We start from the raw sequence: 16,585 nt of genomic DNA, 5'->3' as shown, positions 1-16,585 counted from the left end.
GACTGAGATCAATACAATTTTGGGGCTCTATTAAAGGATATGGCGATTAAGCAAGAAAGTGGAGTTGATGTTGAGGATGAACCATGATCTTACTGAATAGTGGAGCAGGCTCAACCAACTTCAGCCCCGCAGGTGGAGGAGGTGGTTAAGAAGGCGTACAGTGTGCTGGCCTTTATCAATCGAGGGATTGAGTTTAGGAGTCTGGGGATAATGATGCAGCTATATAAGACCCTCGTCAGACCCCACTTGGAGTACTGTGCTCAGTTCTGGTCGCCTCATTACAGGAAGGATGTGGGAAAGATTGAAAGGGTGCAGAGAAGATTTACAAGGATGTTGCCTGGATTGAGTGGCATGCCTTATGAGGATAAGCTGAGGGAGCTCGGTCTTTTCTCCTTGGAGAGACGTAGGATGAGAGGAGACCTAATAGAGGTATATAAGATGTTGAGAGGCATAGATCGGGTGGACTCTCAGAGGCTTTTTCCCAGGGTGGAAATGGCTGCTACGAGAGGACACAGGTTTAAGGTGCTGGGGGGTAGGTACAGGGGAGATGTTAGGGGGAAGTTTTTCACACAGAGGGTGGTGGGCGAGTGGAATCGGCTGCCGTCGGTGGTGGTGGAGGCAAACTCAATAGGGTCTTTTAAGAGTCTCCTGGATGAGTACATGGGGCTTAATAGGATGGAGGGTTATAGGTAGGCCTAAAAGGTAGGGATATGTTCGGCACAACTTGTGGGGCCGAAGGGCCTGTTTTGTGCTGCAGTTTTTCTGTTTCTATGTAACTTCAGCACCAATTTCTTCCACTCTTTATTGCGGAGTCATAATAATAAAATGATGCAAATAAGGACATTCAAATCCTTGAACTTAAATTGCATTTTCATGTCATTACTTAGGACATTGAGCTCATATTGCGTCTTGAACACTACAGAGATAAAGTATGCCCTCAATTGGTCCTGACTGCAACATAGGACTGCCATACTGCACTGCCACTTATCATTCTATTCACACATCTAGACACCACCTGCAGGATATCTCATGTACTCAATTCACACAATACAAACATAAGCTGTGTAGTGCTTTCCTATGGGCCAATTGCTAAAATAAATGTCCACCATAACTAATTTAATTTTGAATGAATATAATTTTCTGGATAAAATCAATTTTGGAAAACGGATTCAATACTTTAACTGAATAGTTGTACTGGAACCTGTTTTGAGTTTATTGTTTCTCAATTGTGAAATATACAGAAGAAATATACAATAACCTAGGAGAATATTGTTATAGTTTTCTAATGATTCTTGTTGTCAACTATTTTCATATAAATAGTATTTAACTGGAAATACTCTAGTTTACATTGGCTCCAGAAGTTTTTTTATACAAGGGTATTTATAAAAAACCTGCTGTAATGCAACTCTCAGAAGCTTTATCATTACTACAGTATCTTATCAAGAAATCTTTTGATATTTCTATCTTCATTTACTTTTCCCAAAATACCAATGATCCTGCACTAACAATCTGTTCTTATCTTATATTCATGCACTGCTGGATAGCCAACAGCATACTAGAATCACAATTTACATAAGAACTTACCTGTTTTCAGTTCTATTAAATGTCTTATTGTCTCTTCTGCTTCTCTGGCAGATGTTGTTTTAATTTGTTTCACATTATATGGTTTGCTAATTCCAGTTCTAGATGAAGACTGAGAAACAAGATTACATTAAGTTCAACTGAAATATCAAAAAATTAAAAATATCAGGCAAAACCCAATATACAAATATAGCTAAGGAAGGCCTTTTGTGTGTGTCAGATGAAAAAAAGCTATTCAAATTCACCTTTCTATGAATAACAAAGAACAATACAGCACAGGAACAGACCCTTCGGCCCTCCAAGCCTGCGCTGCTCATGTGCCCACTAGACTATTCTTTTGTATCCCTCTATTCCCAGTCTGTTCATGTGGCTATCTAGATAAGTCTTAAACAATCCCAGCCTGTCCACCTCAATCACCTTGCTTGGCAGTGCATTCCAGGCCCCCACCACCCTCTGTGTAAAATACGTCCCCCTGACATCTGTGTTGAACCTTGCCCCCCTCACCTTGAACCCGTGACCCCTGGTGTTCGTCACCTCCGACCTGGGAAAAAGCTTCCCACTGTTCACCCTATCTATGCCCTTCATAATTTTATACACCTCTATTAGGTCGCCCCTCATCCTCTGTCTTTCCAGGGAGAACAACCCCAGTTTACCCAATCTCTCCTCATAGCTAAGACCCTCCATACCAGGCAACATCCTGGTAAACCTTCCCTGTACTCTCTCCAAAGCCTCCACGTCCTTCTGGTAGTGTGGTGACCAGAACTGGACGCAGTATTCCAAATGTGGCCTAACCAACGTTCTATACAGCTGCAACATCATATGCCAACTTTTATATTCTATGCCCCGTCCAATAAAGGCAAGCATGCCATATGCCTTCTTCACTGCCCTCTCCACCTGTGCTGCCACCTTTAAGGATCTGTGGACTTGTACACCCAGGTCCCTCTGTGTGTCTATACTCCTGATGGTTCTGCCATTTATTGTATGGCTCCCCCTTACATTAGATCTACCAAAATGCATCACTTCGCATTTATCTGGATTAAATTCCATCTGCCATTTCTCCGCCCAATGTTCCAGCCTATCTATAGCCTTCTGTATTCTCTGACAATGTTCATCACTATCCGCAACTCCAACAATCTTCGTGTCGTCCGCAAACTTACTGATCACACCAGTTACATCTTCCTCCAAATCATTTATATATATCACAAACAGCAGAGGTCCCAGTACAGAGCCCTGCGGAACACCACTAGTCACAGATCTCCAACCGGAAAAAGACCCCTCCACTGCTACCCTCTGTCTTCTATGGCTAAGCCAGTTCTCCACCCATCTAGCGAGCTCACCTTTTATCCTGTGAGATTTAACCTTTTGCACCAGCCTGCCATGAGGGACCTTGTCAAACGCTTTACTAAAATCCATATAGACAACATCCACGGCCCTTCCCTCGTCAATCGTTTTTGTCACCTCCTCAAAAAACTCAACCAAACTTGTGAGGCATGACCTCCCTCGTACAAAACCATGCTGTCTATCTCTAATGAGATTATTCAGTTCTAAATGCACATATATCCTATCTCTAAGAATCTTCTCCAACAATTTCCCTACCACGGACGTCAAGCTCACCGGCCTATAATTGCCCGGGTTATCCTCGCTACCCTTCTTAAATAACGGGACCACATTTGCTATCCTCCAATCCTCTGGGACCTCACCTGTGTCCAGTGAAGAGACAAAGATTTCTGTTAGAGGCCCAGCAATTGCATCTCTTGCCTCCCTGAGGAGTCTAGGATAGATGCCATCCAGCCCTGGGGATTTGTCTGTCTTAATGTTTCCTAAAAAACCTAACACTTCCTCTCTTGAAATTGAGATTTTTTCTAACGGGTCAACACATCTCTCTGAGACACTACCAGTCAACATGTCCCTCTCCTTTGTGAATACTGATGCAAAGTATTCGTTTAGGATCTCACCTACTTCCTTTGGTTCGAAGCATAATTCCCCTCCTTTGTCCCCGAGAGGTCCGGTTCTTTCCCTAACAACCCTCTTGGATTTCTGATCGGTAGGGGAATTAAGGGTTATGGGGAGCAGGCGGGTAAGTGGAACTGATTCACTTCAGATCAGCCATGATCTTATTGAATGACGGGGCAGGCTCGAGGGGCTAGATGGCCTTCTCCTGCTCCTATTTCTTATGTTCTTATGTTCTTGTTCCTAACGTACGTATAAAATGCCTTCGGATTCTCCTTAATCCTGTCTGCCAAGGACATTTCGGGACCCCTTTTGCCCTTCTAAGTCCCTGTTTGAGTTATTTTCTACTTTCTCTGTATTCCTCCAGTGCTTCATCTGTTTTAGCTGCCTGGACCTCATGTATGCCTCTTTTTTCTTTTTGATTAGACCCACAATTTCACTGGTTATCCACGGCTCTCGAATCCTACCTTTCCTATCCTTCCTCTTTACAGGCACATGCCTGTCCTGCAGTCCCATCAACTGCTCCTTAAAAGACTCCCACATGCCAGATGTGGATTTACCCTCGAACAGCCTCTCCCAATCAACAGCCACCAAATCCTGCCTAATCCGGCTGTAGTTAGCCTTCCCCCAATTCAGCACCTTACCCAGAGGACAACACTCATCTTTTTCCATTACTATCCTAAAGTTTACAGAATTGTGGTCACTATTTGCCACATGTTCCCCTATTGCAACTTTGATGACCTGACCGGGCTCATTCCCCAGTACTAGGTCCAGTATAGCCCCCTCTCTAGTTGGACTGTCAACATATTGTTCCAAAGAACCTTCCTGTATGCATTTTATAAATTCTTCCCTATCCAGGCCCCCAGCCCTAAGCGATTTTCAGTCTAAACAAGGGAAATTAAAATCTCCCACTACAACAACCCTATTTTTTCTGCACCTGTCCAGAATCTCCTTACATATCCGTTCCTCAACTTCCTGTGGGCTGTTGGGAGGCCTGTAGTATACCCCCAGCATAGTGACTGCGCCCTTCCTGTTTCTGAGCTCCACCCACAGTGACTCGTTACCTGACCCTTCCATATTGTCCACCCTATGTACCGCTGTAATATGCTCCCTGACCAGCATTGCTACTCTCCCACCTCTCCTCACCCCTCCTCTGTCTCGCCTAAAACACTTATACCCCAGAATATTCAGCTGCCAGTCCTGTCCTTTTAACCAAGTCTCCGTCACTGCAACCGCATCCAAGTTCCGCGCAAGCATTAAGGCTCTAAGCTCATCTGTCTTGCCCGTGTCGCTCCTTGCATTGAAGCAGATGCACTCCAGACCTCCAGGCCCACTGAGGTCATCCTCCCCCAGAATGCCCTTCCTCTTAGATAGCCTTGTCTTGGCCCCAACCTCGTTCCCAGCCTCTATGCTTAATGACCTATTGTTCTGATCCCCACCCCCCTGCCACTTTAGTTTAAACCCACCCGAACCACACTAGCAAAACTCCCAGCTAGGATATTCGTACCCCTCCAGTTTAGGTGCAACCCGTCCTTCTTGTACAGGTGCCATCCTCTCTTGAAGACTTCCCAGTGATCCACAAATTCGAAACCCTCCCTCCTGCACCAGTCCTTTAGCCACACGTTCAGCTGTGCAGTCTCCCTGTTCCTCGCCTCACTAGCTTGTGGCACTGGGATTGTCCAGAGATCGCTACCCTAGAGGCCCTGCTTTTTAGCCTACTACCCAACTCCCTGAATTGCTCTCGCAGGACCTCCCTGCTCTTTCTGCCTACGTCATTTGCACCAATGTGGACAATGACATCTGTCTAGTTACCCGCCTTTTTTAGGATGATTCCTACCCACTCAGAGACATCCAGGACCCCGGCACCAGGGAGGCAGACCACTTGACATTAATATTGCAGTTTACATTTTGTGAAAGTCAAGATTCCAAATTTCAGTTCTTGTTATATATTTAAATGGTTGCTTGATTGCTTTAAGAGTTGATCACATGACTTAATTGTGATGTCATTAGGGTGTTGCACAGGTTGCTGTTTTACTTTCAGTTTGTATTCTGTACAAGGAAGAGCTCTTACAATAAACGTTGTTGTTAGTCTTAGTCTACATGTACAAACCACACCTTTTTACAACCCCAAACATAGTTAGGACATTACAGTTCTACGCTAGATATTTTCCTCAGCATCACAGATCTCTCTCAGTAGAGGAATGTACATCCCTTCCAATCAGGAGTTTGCCTTTCCTGCCTAGCAATATCTGCTCATAGATAATGTGGCCAAAGATTGTGGCACGAAGCTCCATACTAAATGAACTAGATCGTAACCTCACACAGCTTCGAGGTGCATTTCTCCAATCTTAGACATGGACTGATACATTTTTAATGAGAAAACTAGTTTATTTTAAAATTAATATCTCAGCAAACGTTTGTAGCAAATCTTTACTTCTACTTAATTTTGCATCATTCGTTGCAGCATATAAGATAGGATAACTTTCACTTTTTCTGGTCAGCCCTCTAATATCTGTAGAGCTCTCTCTTAAGAAACACTGCTTTGGTCACTATGGTAAGAAGGGCAACACAGGCCATGTGATCATTACTCTGCTGTATTGCACTTAAAAGAACAGTCACCACAGTCACTAAACCTCCCTCAACAGTTCACCCAGATGTGACTTTGGTTATGTTCTTTGATCTGTATTCCTGGCTGGATAAGACAGCAATTTTGTCTTCTGAGTTTCCATCTACTCAGGGGTTGGTCAGTGGAGCAGGCAATCAAATGAAGAATGAGGAAAGGCATTGTAAATTAAATGGTGCAAGCTGTTGTGAAGTTAGTGTTTGTAAAATTATAAAAAAAGCTAAGAATTGTAAAATTGCATGGTCTGTTTAAGCATAGCAAAAAATGCTACCTTTTTTAGAGTGTTAAAAGAGATGCAGGTGTGCAGTACACAGAGAGCATAAAGTGAAACACTGTATCGCGAGCCTAGGCAGGACGACAGGTTACTTTTGAATTTTAGGCAATCAGTTTAAACTAGGCATTTGAATAGCAGCAGCCTATCAGATTTGAATTTGATGTTTTGGTAAATGGTAAACCAATCCTATTGTGGGGGTTTTTGGTATGTTATCAGGGGTATAAAACCAGCTTCCAGCTCCAGAGAACTGCCAGAAGACCGCCTGCCAGCAACTGCCACAGTTCACAGCTTTAGAGAGAGACACTCTGCCAGTGTAACAGCCACATTTATGTCTTAAAAGAAAGCTTCATCTCAATTGTATAGGTACCAACAGAAGATAGTGAAGGCAGAAGAAAATCAGCAAAAAAGTCAGAAGGTCCTGGAAGACGACAAACCTGGTTATATTTTGAGAGTGACGAAATTCTATTATATAATTTTGTTTAATGAATGAGTATTGTATTTAAACAGCATTCCATTAGAATAGTGTTTTAATTAGTTTGTTAATAGTTTAGTTGACCTGTTTACTGTTAGATAAATAAAGCATTACTTGTTGCTTTATAGCGGGAGTCTCAGGTAGTTATTTTGATTTGACCAGTAAAAGTTGTTGAAGTGCTGTTGCTGTTTGTAATATATATAAATGATTTGGAGGAAAATGTAACTGGATTGATTAGTAAGTTTGCAGACAACACAAAGGTTGGTGGATTTGTGGATAGCGATGAGGACCATCAGAGGATACAGCAGGATATAGATCAGTTGGAGACTTGGGCGGAGGAGATGACAGATGGAGTTTAATCCGGACAAATGTGAGGTAATGCATTTTGGAAGGTCTAATACAGATAGGAAATATAAAGTAAATGGCAGAACCCTTAAGAGTATTGATAGGCAAAGGGATCTGGGTGTACAGGTACACAGGTCACTGAAAGTGGCAACGCAGGTGGAGAAATCATAGAAATCATAGAAACCCTACAGTGCAGAAGGAGGCCATTCAGCCCATCGAGTCTGCACCGACCACAATCCCACCCAGGCCCTACCCCCACATATTTACCCGCTAATCCCTCTAACCTACGCATCTCAGGGGCAATTTTAACCTGGCCAATCAACCTAACCCGCACATCTTTGGACTGTGGGAGGAAACCGGAGCACCCGGAGGAAACCCACGCAAACACGAGGAGAATGTGCAAACTCCACACAGACAGTGACCCGAGCCGGGAATCGAACCCGGGACCCTGGAGCTGTGAAGCAGCAGTGCTAACCACTGTGCTACCGTGCCGAGAAGGTAGTCAAGAAGGCATACGGCATGCTTGCCTTCATCGGCCGGGGTATTGAGTTTAAAAATTGGCAAGTCATGTTGACACTTTATAGAACTTTAGTGAGGCCGCACTTGGAATATAATGTTCAATTCTGGTGCGCAAAACTACCAGAAGGATGTGGAGGCTTTGGAGAGGGTACAGAAAAGATTTACCAGGATGTTGCCTGGTATGGAGGGCATTAGCTATAGGAGAGGTTGGAGAAACTTGGTTTGTTCTCACTGGAGTGACGGAGGTTGAGGGGGACAAGATTATGAGAGGCATGGACAGAGTGGATAGTCAGAAGCTTTTTCCCAGGGGGGAAGAGTCAATTACTAGGGGGCATAGGTTTAAGGTGCGAGGGGAAAGTTTTAAAAGAGATGTACGAGGCAGATTTTTTCCACAGAGAGTGGTGGGTGCCTGGAACTTGTTGCCGGGGGAGGTAGTGGAAGCGGATACGGTAGTGACTTTTAAGGGGCATCTTGACAAGTACATGAATGAGTTAGGAATAGAGGGATATGGTTCCCGGAAGCGTAGGGGGTTTTAGTTAAGTCAGGCAGCATGGTCGGTGCAGGCTTAGAGGGCCGAAGGGCCTGTTCCTGTGCTGTAATTTTCTTTGTTCTTTGTTTGCAGATAATCTCCAGTGAATGGTATGGTGGCTAACACTGCTGCCTCACATCTGCCAGAGGCAGCCCTTGAGTCACTGTCTGTGTGGAGTTTGCACATTCTTCCTGTGTCTGTGGGGTTTCCTCCCACAGTCCAAAGATGTGCAGGTTAGATGGATTGGAAATGCTAAGATTGCCCCTTAGCGTCCCAAGATGTATAAGCTAGGGGATTAGTGGGGTATATATGTGTGGTTATGGGGATAGGATCTGGGTGGGATGCTCTGTCAGGGTGTTGGTGTAGACTGAATGGGCCAAATGGCAACCTTCTGCACTGTAATGATTCTATGAAAAGCAGCAGCCCAGGATTGGGTCCATTTTATAGTTGTTGGGGTTAGACATTACTGGGGAGGAAGTCTGTGATTGGGGATGATCAGAGATGATTGAGAGGATGGGTGGTGTTCAGTAATCAGGGAGGTATCGGAGTGTGGTCAATAATTGGGGGAAGATCAGAGATTGGTGAATCATCAGGGGTGCCATGGTGGCACAGTGGTTAGCACTGCTGCCTTTCAGCGCCAAGGACCCTGGTTCAATTTTGGCCTTGGGTAACTATCTGTGTGGAGTTTGCACGTTCTCCCCATGTCAGTGTGGGTTTCTCCAGGTGCTCTGGTTTCCTCCCACACTCCGAAGATGTGTGCATTAGGTTGATTAACCATGATAAATTGCCCCCTAGTGTCAGGGGGATTAGGAGGGTAACATTAGGACAGCTTTTCTTTGTTGGCTCCCGAAAACTGTATGAATCCACTCGAGAAATTCATTACCTTCCTTACTTAAGCTACTCTGATCTTCCTAATCTACATGAAACTGAAATCTCCTCTGAAAACAACCCTGATTTTGCAACAAGCCTCTCTTAATTCTGAATCAATATATGGATTAGGTAGGAGGTCAGGTGTTTCTCACGTGTCAGTGCAGACTCAATAGTCAAAAGGCCTCTTCTGTACTGTATGATCCTATGAGAATTGGATAAGCTCCTGAAGACAGAAATAAATTACAGGGCGGCACACTGGTTAGCACTATTGCCTCACAGTGCCAGGAATCTGGGTTCGATTCCTGTCTTGGGTCACAGAAATCATAGAAATCATAGAAACCCTACAGTACAGAAAGAGGCCATTCGGCCCATCGAGTCTGCACCGACCACAATCCCACCCAGGCCCTACCCCCATATCCCTACATATTTTACCCACTAATCCCTCTAATCTACGCATCTCAGGACACTAAGGGGCAATTTTAGCATGGCCAATTAACCTAACCCGCACATCTTTGGACTGTGGGAGGAAACCGGAGCACCCGGAGGAAACCCACGCAGACACGAGGAGAATGTGCAAACTCCCACACAGACAGTGACCCAAGCCGGGAATCGAATCCAGGTCCCTGGCGCTGTGAAGCAGCAGTGCTAACCACTGTGCTACCGTGCTGTCACTGTGTGGAGTATGCACATTCTCCCCATGTCTGCATGGGTTTCCTCCGGGTGTTCCGGTTTCCTCCCACAATCCAAAGATATGCAGGTTAAGTTGATTGGCCATGCTAAATTGACCCTCGTTTCGGGGGGATTAGCAGGGTAAATGTGCGGGGTTACGGGGATGGGGTGGGATTGTTGTCAGTGCAGGCTGGATGGGCCGAATGGCCTCCTTCTGTACTGTAGGGATTCTAATAGTATAGGGAAAGGGCAGGCAAGTGAAACTGGCTGATTTCTCTTGCTGAGAACTAACTTGAAACTTGGTTGGCTAAATGGCCCCCTCAGTACTGTAAGATCATAGATTGTGCATAATACGAGCATGAGTAGGCCATTTGGCCCATCCCCATACCACTCCCTCACATTCCTCACTCCATTGCAGATCAAAAATCTGTTTAACTCAACCTTGAATATATTCAATGGTTCAGCCTCCATTGTTTTCTGGGATAGAGAATTCCAAAGACTAGTGATCCTCAGAGCATAATGTTTTCCTCATCTCTGCCTTGAAACCCAAACCCCCACAAAGGGAAACATCCTCTTAGGAACCACCTGTCAAACTCCTTTGGAATGTTTCAATAAGACCACCTTTCATTCTTCTAAACTCCAATGAATACAGGCTCAACCTGCTCAAACTTTCTTTCATAAGACAACCCCTTCATCCTTTCTCTAAACAGCTCTCAATGCAAGTATATCCCTCCTTAAGTAAGGAAATCAAAACTGTACACAATACCCTGTATAGTTATAGCAAGATTTTCCTACTTTTCTCAATTGCAATAAAGGCCAATATTCTGTTTGCTTCGCTAATTACATACCATACATAACTATAACCTTTTGTGATATTTATATACACAAGGACACCCAGATTCCTCTGTACCACAGCATTCTGCAATCTCTCCATTTAAGTGATATTCTGCTTTCCTATTCTTCAAAGTGGACAACCTCCATCTGATTAATTTTATGCCCATCTATATATCCCTTTGCAGACTCTTTATATCATCCTCACAACTTGCTTTCCTATCCATCTTTCTTTCTATCATCAACAAATGTGGTTACAATACAGTTGGTCACTTCATCCAGGTTTTTCATATAAGTTGTAAATACTTGAGACCCCAGCACCCATCTCTGTGGCACTCCACTAGTTATAGTTTGCCAACATGGAAATGACCCAATTTATCCTGATTCTGATTCCTGTTAGTGAGCCAATCCTCTATCCATGCTAATATATCACTCTAAAAAACATGAGCTCTTATCTTATGCAGTAACCTTGTATGTGGCACTTTATTGGATGCCTATTGAAAATCCAAACAGACTACATTCACTCGTACTTCTTTAGTCAACGAAGGAGATTGTCATCGACTTCAGGAAGCGTAAAGGAGAAGTAGTAGAAAAGGTCGAGAGCTTGAAGTTGTTAGATGTCCAGATCACCAACAAGCTGTCCTGTCCCCCCATGCTGACACTATAGTTAAGAAAGCCCACTAGCGCCTCTACTTTCTCAGAAGACTAAGGAAATTTGGCATGTCAGCTATGACTCTCACCAACTTTTACAGATGCACATAGAAAGCATTCTTTCTGGTTGTATCACAGCTTGGTCTGGTTCCTGCTCTGCCCAAGACCGCAAGGAACTACAAAGGGTCGTGAATGTAGCCCAATACATCGCAAAAACCAGCCTCCCATCCATTGACTCTGTCTACACTTCCCGCTGCCTCAGCAAAGCAGCCAACATAATTAAGGACCCCACGCACTCCAGACATTCTCTCTTCCACCTTCTTCCATCGGGAAAAAGATACAAAAGTCTGAGGTCAGGTACCAACAAGAACAACTTCTTACCTGCTGCTGTCAGAATTTTGAATGGATTTACCTTGCATTAAGTTGATTTTTCTCTACATCCGAGCTATGACTGTAACACTACTGTAGCACTCTCTCATTTCCTTCTCTATGAACGGTATACTTTGTTTGTATAGTGCGCAAGAAACAATACTTTTCACTGTATGTTAATACTTGTGACAATAATAAATCAAACCAAAATCAAATCAAATCAAATCAAATCATTGTGCTTGTTACAGCCATAAAGAACTCTTAATAAGTGGGTCAAACACAATTTTCTTTTCACAAAACCATTGTTGATTCTTCCTCATTGTACTATGATTTTCTAAATGCCCTGCTACTACTTGCTTAATAATGGATTCCAGAATTTTCTCAATGACAGATGTTAGGCTAACAGGCCTATTGCTATTGATTTTTCCTTTCTTGAGTAGAGGTGTTGCATTTGCAGTTTTCCAGTACGCTGGAACCTTTCTACAGTCTAGAAAGTTTTGGGAGATTACATTCACTATCTTTGCAGTCACTTTTTTTTTTAAGGCCCAAGGATGCAGGCCATCAGGTCCAAAGGATTTGTCAACCTTTAATCCCATTAGTTTCCTGGTAGTTTTTCTCTAGTGATCATGATTGTTTTAACTCCCTCTCATCCTTTTGCATCTGGACTCTCTACTATTCTTGAAATGCTTTTCATGTCTTCTACTGTGACAACAGATACAAAATACTTGTTCAAAGTCCGTGCCATTTTCTTGTTTTCCATTATTAATTTCTCAATCTCATCTTCTAAGGGACCAATTTAGCCACTCTTCTCTATTTTATGCACTTGTAGAAGCTCTTACTGTCCGTTTTTATATGCCTTGTTAGTTTCCTCTCATACTCTAATTTCTCTCTCTATTAAAGCTCGGCACAACATCATGGGCCAAAGGGCCTGTTCTGTGCTGTACTGTTCTATATTCTATTATTTGTAGCCATTTAGATGGTTTCTAAAATGTTCTCAATATTCCGGCCGACCATTAATCCTCAGATCATTGTAGGTCTTGCTTCAAACATGATACCATCCTTAACTTCCTTAGCTAGCCACAGACAGAGCATCCTTTTCTTAGAGACTTTCTTTCTCAATGAAATATATCTTTGTTCAAAGACATATGAAATATCTCCACAAACGTCTGCTACTGCTTATCTCGTGGTTTACCTGTTAACCTATTTTCCCAGTCTACTTTAGCCAACTCTGTCTTCATACCCTTATATTGCCCTTATTTAAGTTTAAGATTCTAGTTTCATGCCTCCATTTCTCATTCTGAAATTGAATGTGAAATTCTTTCATGTTATGATGACTCTTACCTGGAGGACCCTTTACTATGGGGTCATTAATTAATCCTGTCCTGTCAGGTCTAAAATAGCTTGTTACCTTGCCGGCATATACTCTATGAACTCACCGTCCAGGTTGCCTTTGCCAATTCTATTCAATGATCATATTCCATGCATTGGTATGTAATATCAACCTGGACAAGTATCTCTAATCTATCCTTCTATCTTAACATTTCCCACACAATTTCTTATTTACAACAATATGGAGAAACTGAAGAAGCTGTGATTATTCTTCGTAGGCCATAGATGGTTAAGGAGAGATGCAATTTTGAGGAATTTTGATGAAGTAAATAGAGAGAAATGGTTCCCATTTGCTGGAAGGTCTTTGTCAATGAGCTAAAATCAGTGTCCTCTAGTAACTAGAGGACACTGATTGTAGCTCATTGACAAAGACAAAGCAGGAACTTCATATTTGCCATTCACTAGCTGAAAGGGTGGTGGAAGGTGTTTCAACAGCAACATTCAAAAGGGAATTTGATAAGCACTTTAAAAAGGAACATTTTCAGGGCTATGAGGAATGGACAGGGAAATCAGACTAGTTGTATAACTCTTTCCAAGTGCTGGCACATGCATGATAGGCCAACAGCTTCCTTTTGTGCTGCATCACTTTGAATTTCAACTACACATAGAACGCCAAGTTCTGCTACCTGAAAACCGGAATGTTTGTTCCATGCATCAATTTTCATTGAATTAAACTAAAACAATGACTTACATGGACAATATGTGTAGGTGCTCCATTGGTGCAATGCGGCTCCAGACTAATTACTGGCTTCACATGCCATTTCATCCCATCCTCCAAGCAACGCTTGACCCCTCCTGACCCAGCTTGCCTCAAACTGCCCACGGCCCAACCGCTTGACCCCAAATCTGACAATATCCAAAATCCTGCAGTGCCTCAGTCCCAAGGGTGGCAGATTTGAAGTACTGTACCTGGTTAGCATTTACAGGTTGTTGAATTGTCCCTTGAGGAATCTGGGATGAACTTGAAATCAAGGCCTGGAAAGGACTTTCTTCAGATGAAAGCAAAATATCAGAGCAAGATTTCTTCATGCTCTGTATGGCTAGAAAAACAGATGTGATTTCTATTCAGTTTAAAATAAATATAATTAAATAAATGTCTTTTGACCATTGACTAATAGCTTTACTAGGATATTCATCTATAAATTGGATAGCTAACAGTGTAGGAGTTCTTACTTGGAGGAGGAGGTCTTTGTGGAGGTGGAGGGCGATCAGGTACTGACATCGATCTGCTTGCTGGATGTGGCCGAAATTCACTTTGAGGCGTTACCTCCTGATTAACTGTGGAACATGTTGCATTGTCTACAACAGGAGATGTCATAGAATAGTTAGTCAAGAGCAAAAATCCCCAACTTTTGGTAAAATAAATAATATTTGATGTTGACCATGTTGAAAAAGTGATTACATACCTATTATTTCTTCCTTTTGAGGATATGGTGGTCTGCTGCATAACTGAAACTCACGGACTTCTTTAACATTCAATTCTGGAGACTCTTTGGGAGCATTTTTGTTATTCTCTGTTTGTTCTGTTACCAGGTGCTGAGGAACAATTTCTTCTAAATCGTCATCTATATCTCCTACACAGAAAGGATGTGCATTTGGTTAACTTCAACATACGGCATTTGATAGAACATGGGGGTTCTGTGAGAAAGATTTAAGGTGTCCACTGCTGCTACTCTGCAGGGTTTTCTAACACCATCAATCTAACCCCTGGATCGATTCAATTCTTAATGACTGCTGATCACAGTCATCATCTTCATCTGATCGACCTGACTTCTCACTTCTCTCATCGGCTAGCAATTCATCAACAAAATTCATTCTTAATACTAAACTGCAGGGAACATTTTTCATACATTTTCCACTCCAGATCCAGAAATGAAGTTTTACTTTATGACTGCCTAATGTTTGATATATTACCATTCTCTCCAAAAGCTACTCTCCACTCTGGCTCCTGGAAACACAGGCCAGTTGTTCTGTTTCAATATCAGCTCGAGTGGGATTAGCAATTTATTGCAGACAGGTCTCTGGGTATTGAAACTTTAAAGCAACCAACCCAGACCCATCTGGAACATTCAGATAGGAATCCAGAGACAGCAGGAATCCCTGGAGAGAGAAAATCAGGTGGTGAGGTAAGCCTACAGAAGCAATCCCTCTTGAGAGGGAAATCTGGCAGAATCAGGATCCAAAAATGGTCACAACAGCAAGGATTGCTCAAGCCTATGGATGGGGCAAAATAGACCACATCATTTGTGCGTGGAGAACATGCTTGCTACTGGAGGTGCTAAAATGAACAGAAATGCGCAGGAGAAGTGGAGGAACAATCCGTAGGGTCAGAGAAAACCATTGATCATTTATTGAAACATAACAAGAGGGGAAACTGAAGTAAGGGAAGGAAAATTGGGAGTAGTTGTTCCAATCCTGCTGTTGTACAGAGAGGGTTTAGGAATGTTGGTAATGTCAGGCTATTTTTAAAGGATTGTTATAAGCACAGTTTCTTCAGTTAATGACCTTCCAATTGGTGCACCAAGTTCCCTCGTAATGTTTGATAGGATGGTAGAAACAAATTTAATAGTAGCTTTCAAAAAGAAATTGGATTAACCCTTGAAGGAGAAAAATTGTAGGGATGTGGGGAAGAATTAGATGATGGGACCAATTAGATTGTTGTTCTAAAGAACTACCACTGATTGGATGGGCCAAATGGCTTCCTTCTATGCGGTTGTCGAAAATGCCTCCCTATATTAACAGAATTGTTGCTCAGCAACAGTGCTAAGTTTCACATTAACAAAAATATGGATAATTATTTAATACCTTTTCTGTGTAAAATATTTTATGTTGTGCTGTCAGGAATCCAGGATTCTCTAGCTTCCCTGCAGCATCCTTCTTGCAGCAGGAGGTGCAACACCGTTGGCTGGCAGCAGGATATTCTGGTCCCACCACTGGGGAAACCCATGGCAGGGTGGTGCTGGCGATGGGACCAGAAGATCCTGCTGGCACGAAGAGCCAGAGAGTTCCAGCCACAGTGTCCTATATTAGATGTGATTCTGTGATTGGATAACAATTGCTAAATAATCCTCAGTATGCTAAGACTATCGCTAACAATTTAAGTTTGTCAATCAGGCTTGCAGTATGGCACATTTGCATGACTGCAATTTCCATATATAAATACACAGGACACTGTTCTTTGCAGACAGAAAGAACATGTAAACACATCATGCCTGTTTCAACAAAACAAAATAAGTGACAGCCATTTGCTAGTTCGTGCCTCAGGGCAATGCCTTGACCAATCAGCAACAAGCTGCCTGGTTTAAATTTTCAAACGATGCTTGGCAGTTAACATGTCAGCCACCATCAACTGGTGCATTCTCCATGGCAAAGCCTCTATCAGAGTCCACTTGCCAACCAATCATGACTCTCTTTCCATGCAGTATAAATTTGTTGATTTCCCTTGCATTTCTTTTCTTGCAAAAGTCCTGACAAAAAGCTTTGACTAGAAAATGTCTCTTTATTTCAAGCAAT

The 16,585-nt window shown here is 42.8% G+C and overlaps 1 protein-coding gene across 1 annotated transcript in view; it reads right to left on the bottom strand.

Annotated features, from left to right (window-relative positions):
- LOC144504829 (synaptojanin-2-like) overlaps positions 1-16,585 on the bottom strand; it is a 249,212-nt gene that overhangs the window by 14,545 nt on the left and 218,082 nt on the right. The window contains exons 22-25 of the mRNA XM_078230581.1: positions 14,479-14,646; positions 14,246-14,371; positions 13,982-14,112; positions 1,585-1,693 (exon numbers count right to left, since the gene is read on the bottom strand). Of these exons, the coding sequence (XP_078086707.1) occupies positions 1,585-1,693; positions 13,982-14,112; positions 14,246-14,371; positions 14,479-14,646 (534 nt within the window). The remainder of the gene's footprint in view (positions 1-1,584; positions 1,694-13,981; positions 14,113-14,245; positions 14,372-14,478; positions 14,647-16,585) is intronic.

The sequence above is a fragment of the Mustelus asterias genome, chromosome 15, assembly GCF_964213995.1.
Source record: "Mustelus asterias chromosome 15, sMusAst1.hap1.1, whole genome shotgun sequence".
NCBI classification, from domain to species: Eukaryota; Metazoa; Chordata; class Chondrichthyes; order Carcharhiniformes; family Triakidae; genus Mustelus; species Mustelus asterias.
This window is presented reverse-complemented; position numbering and strand designations above follow the sequence as displayed.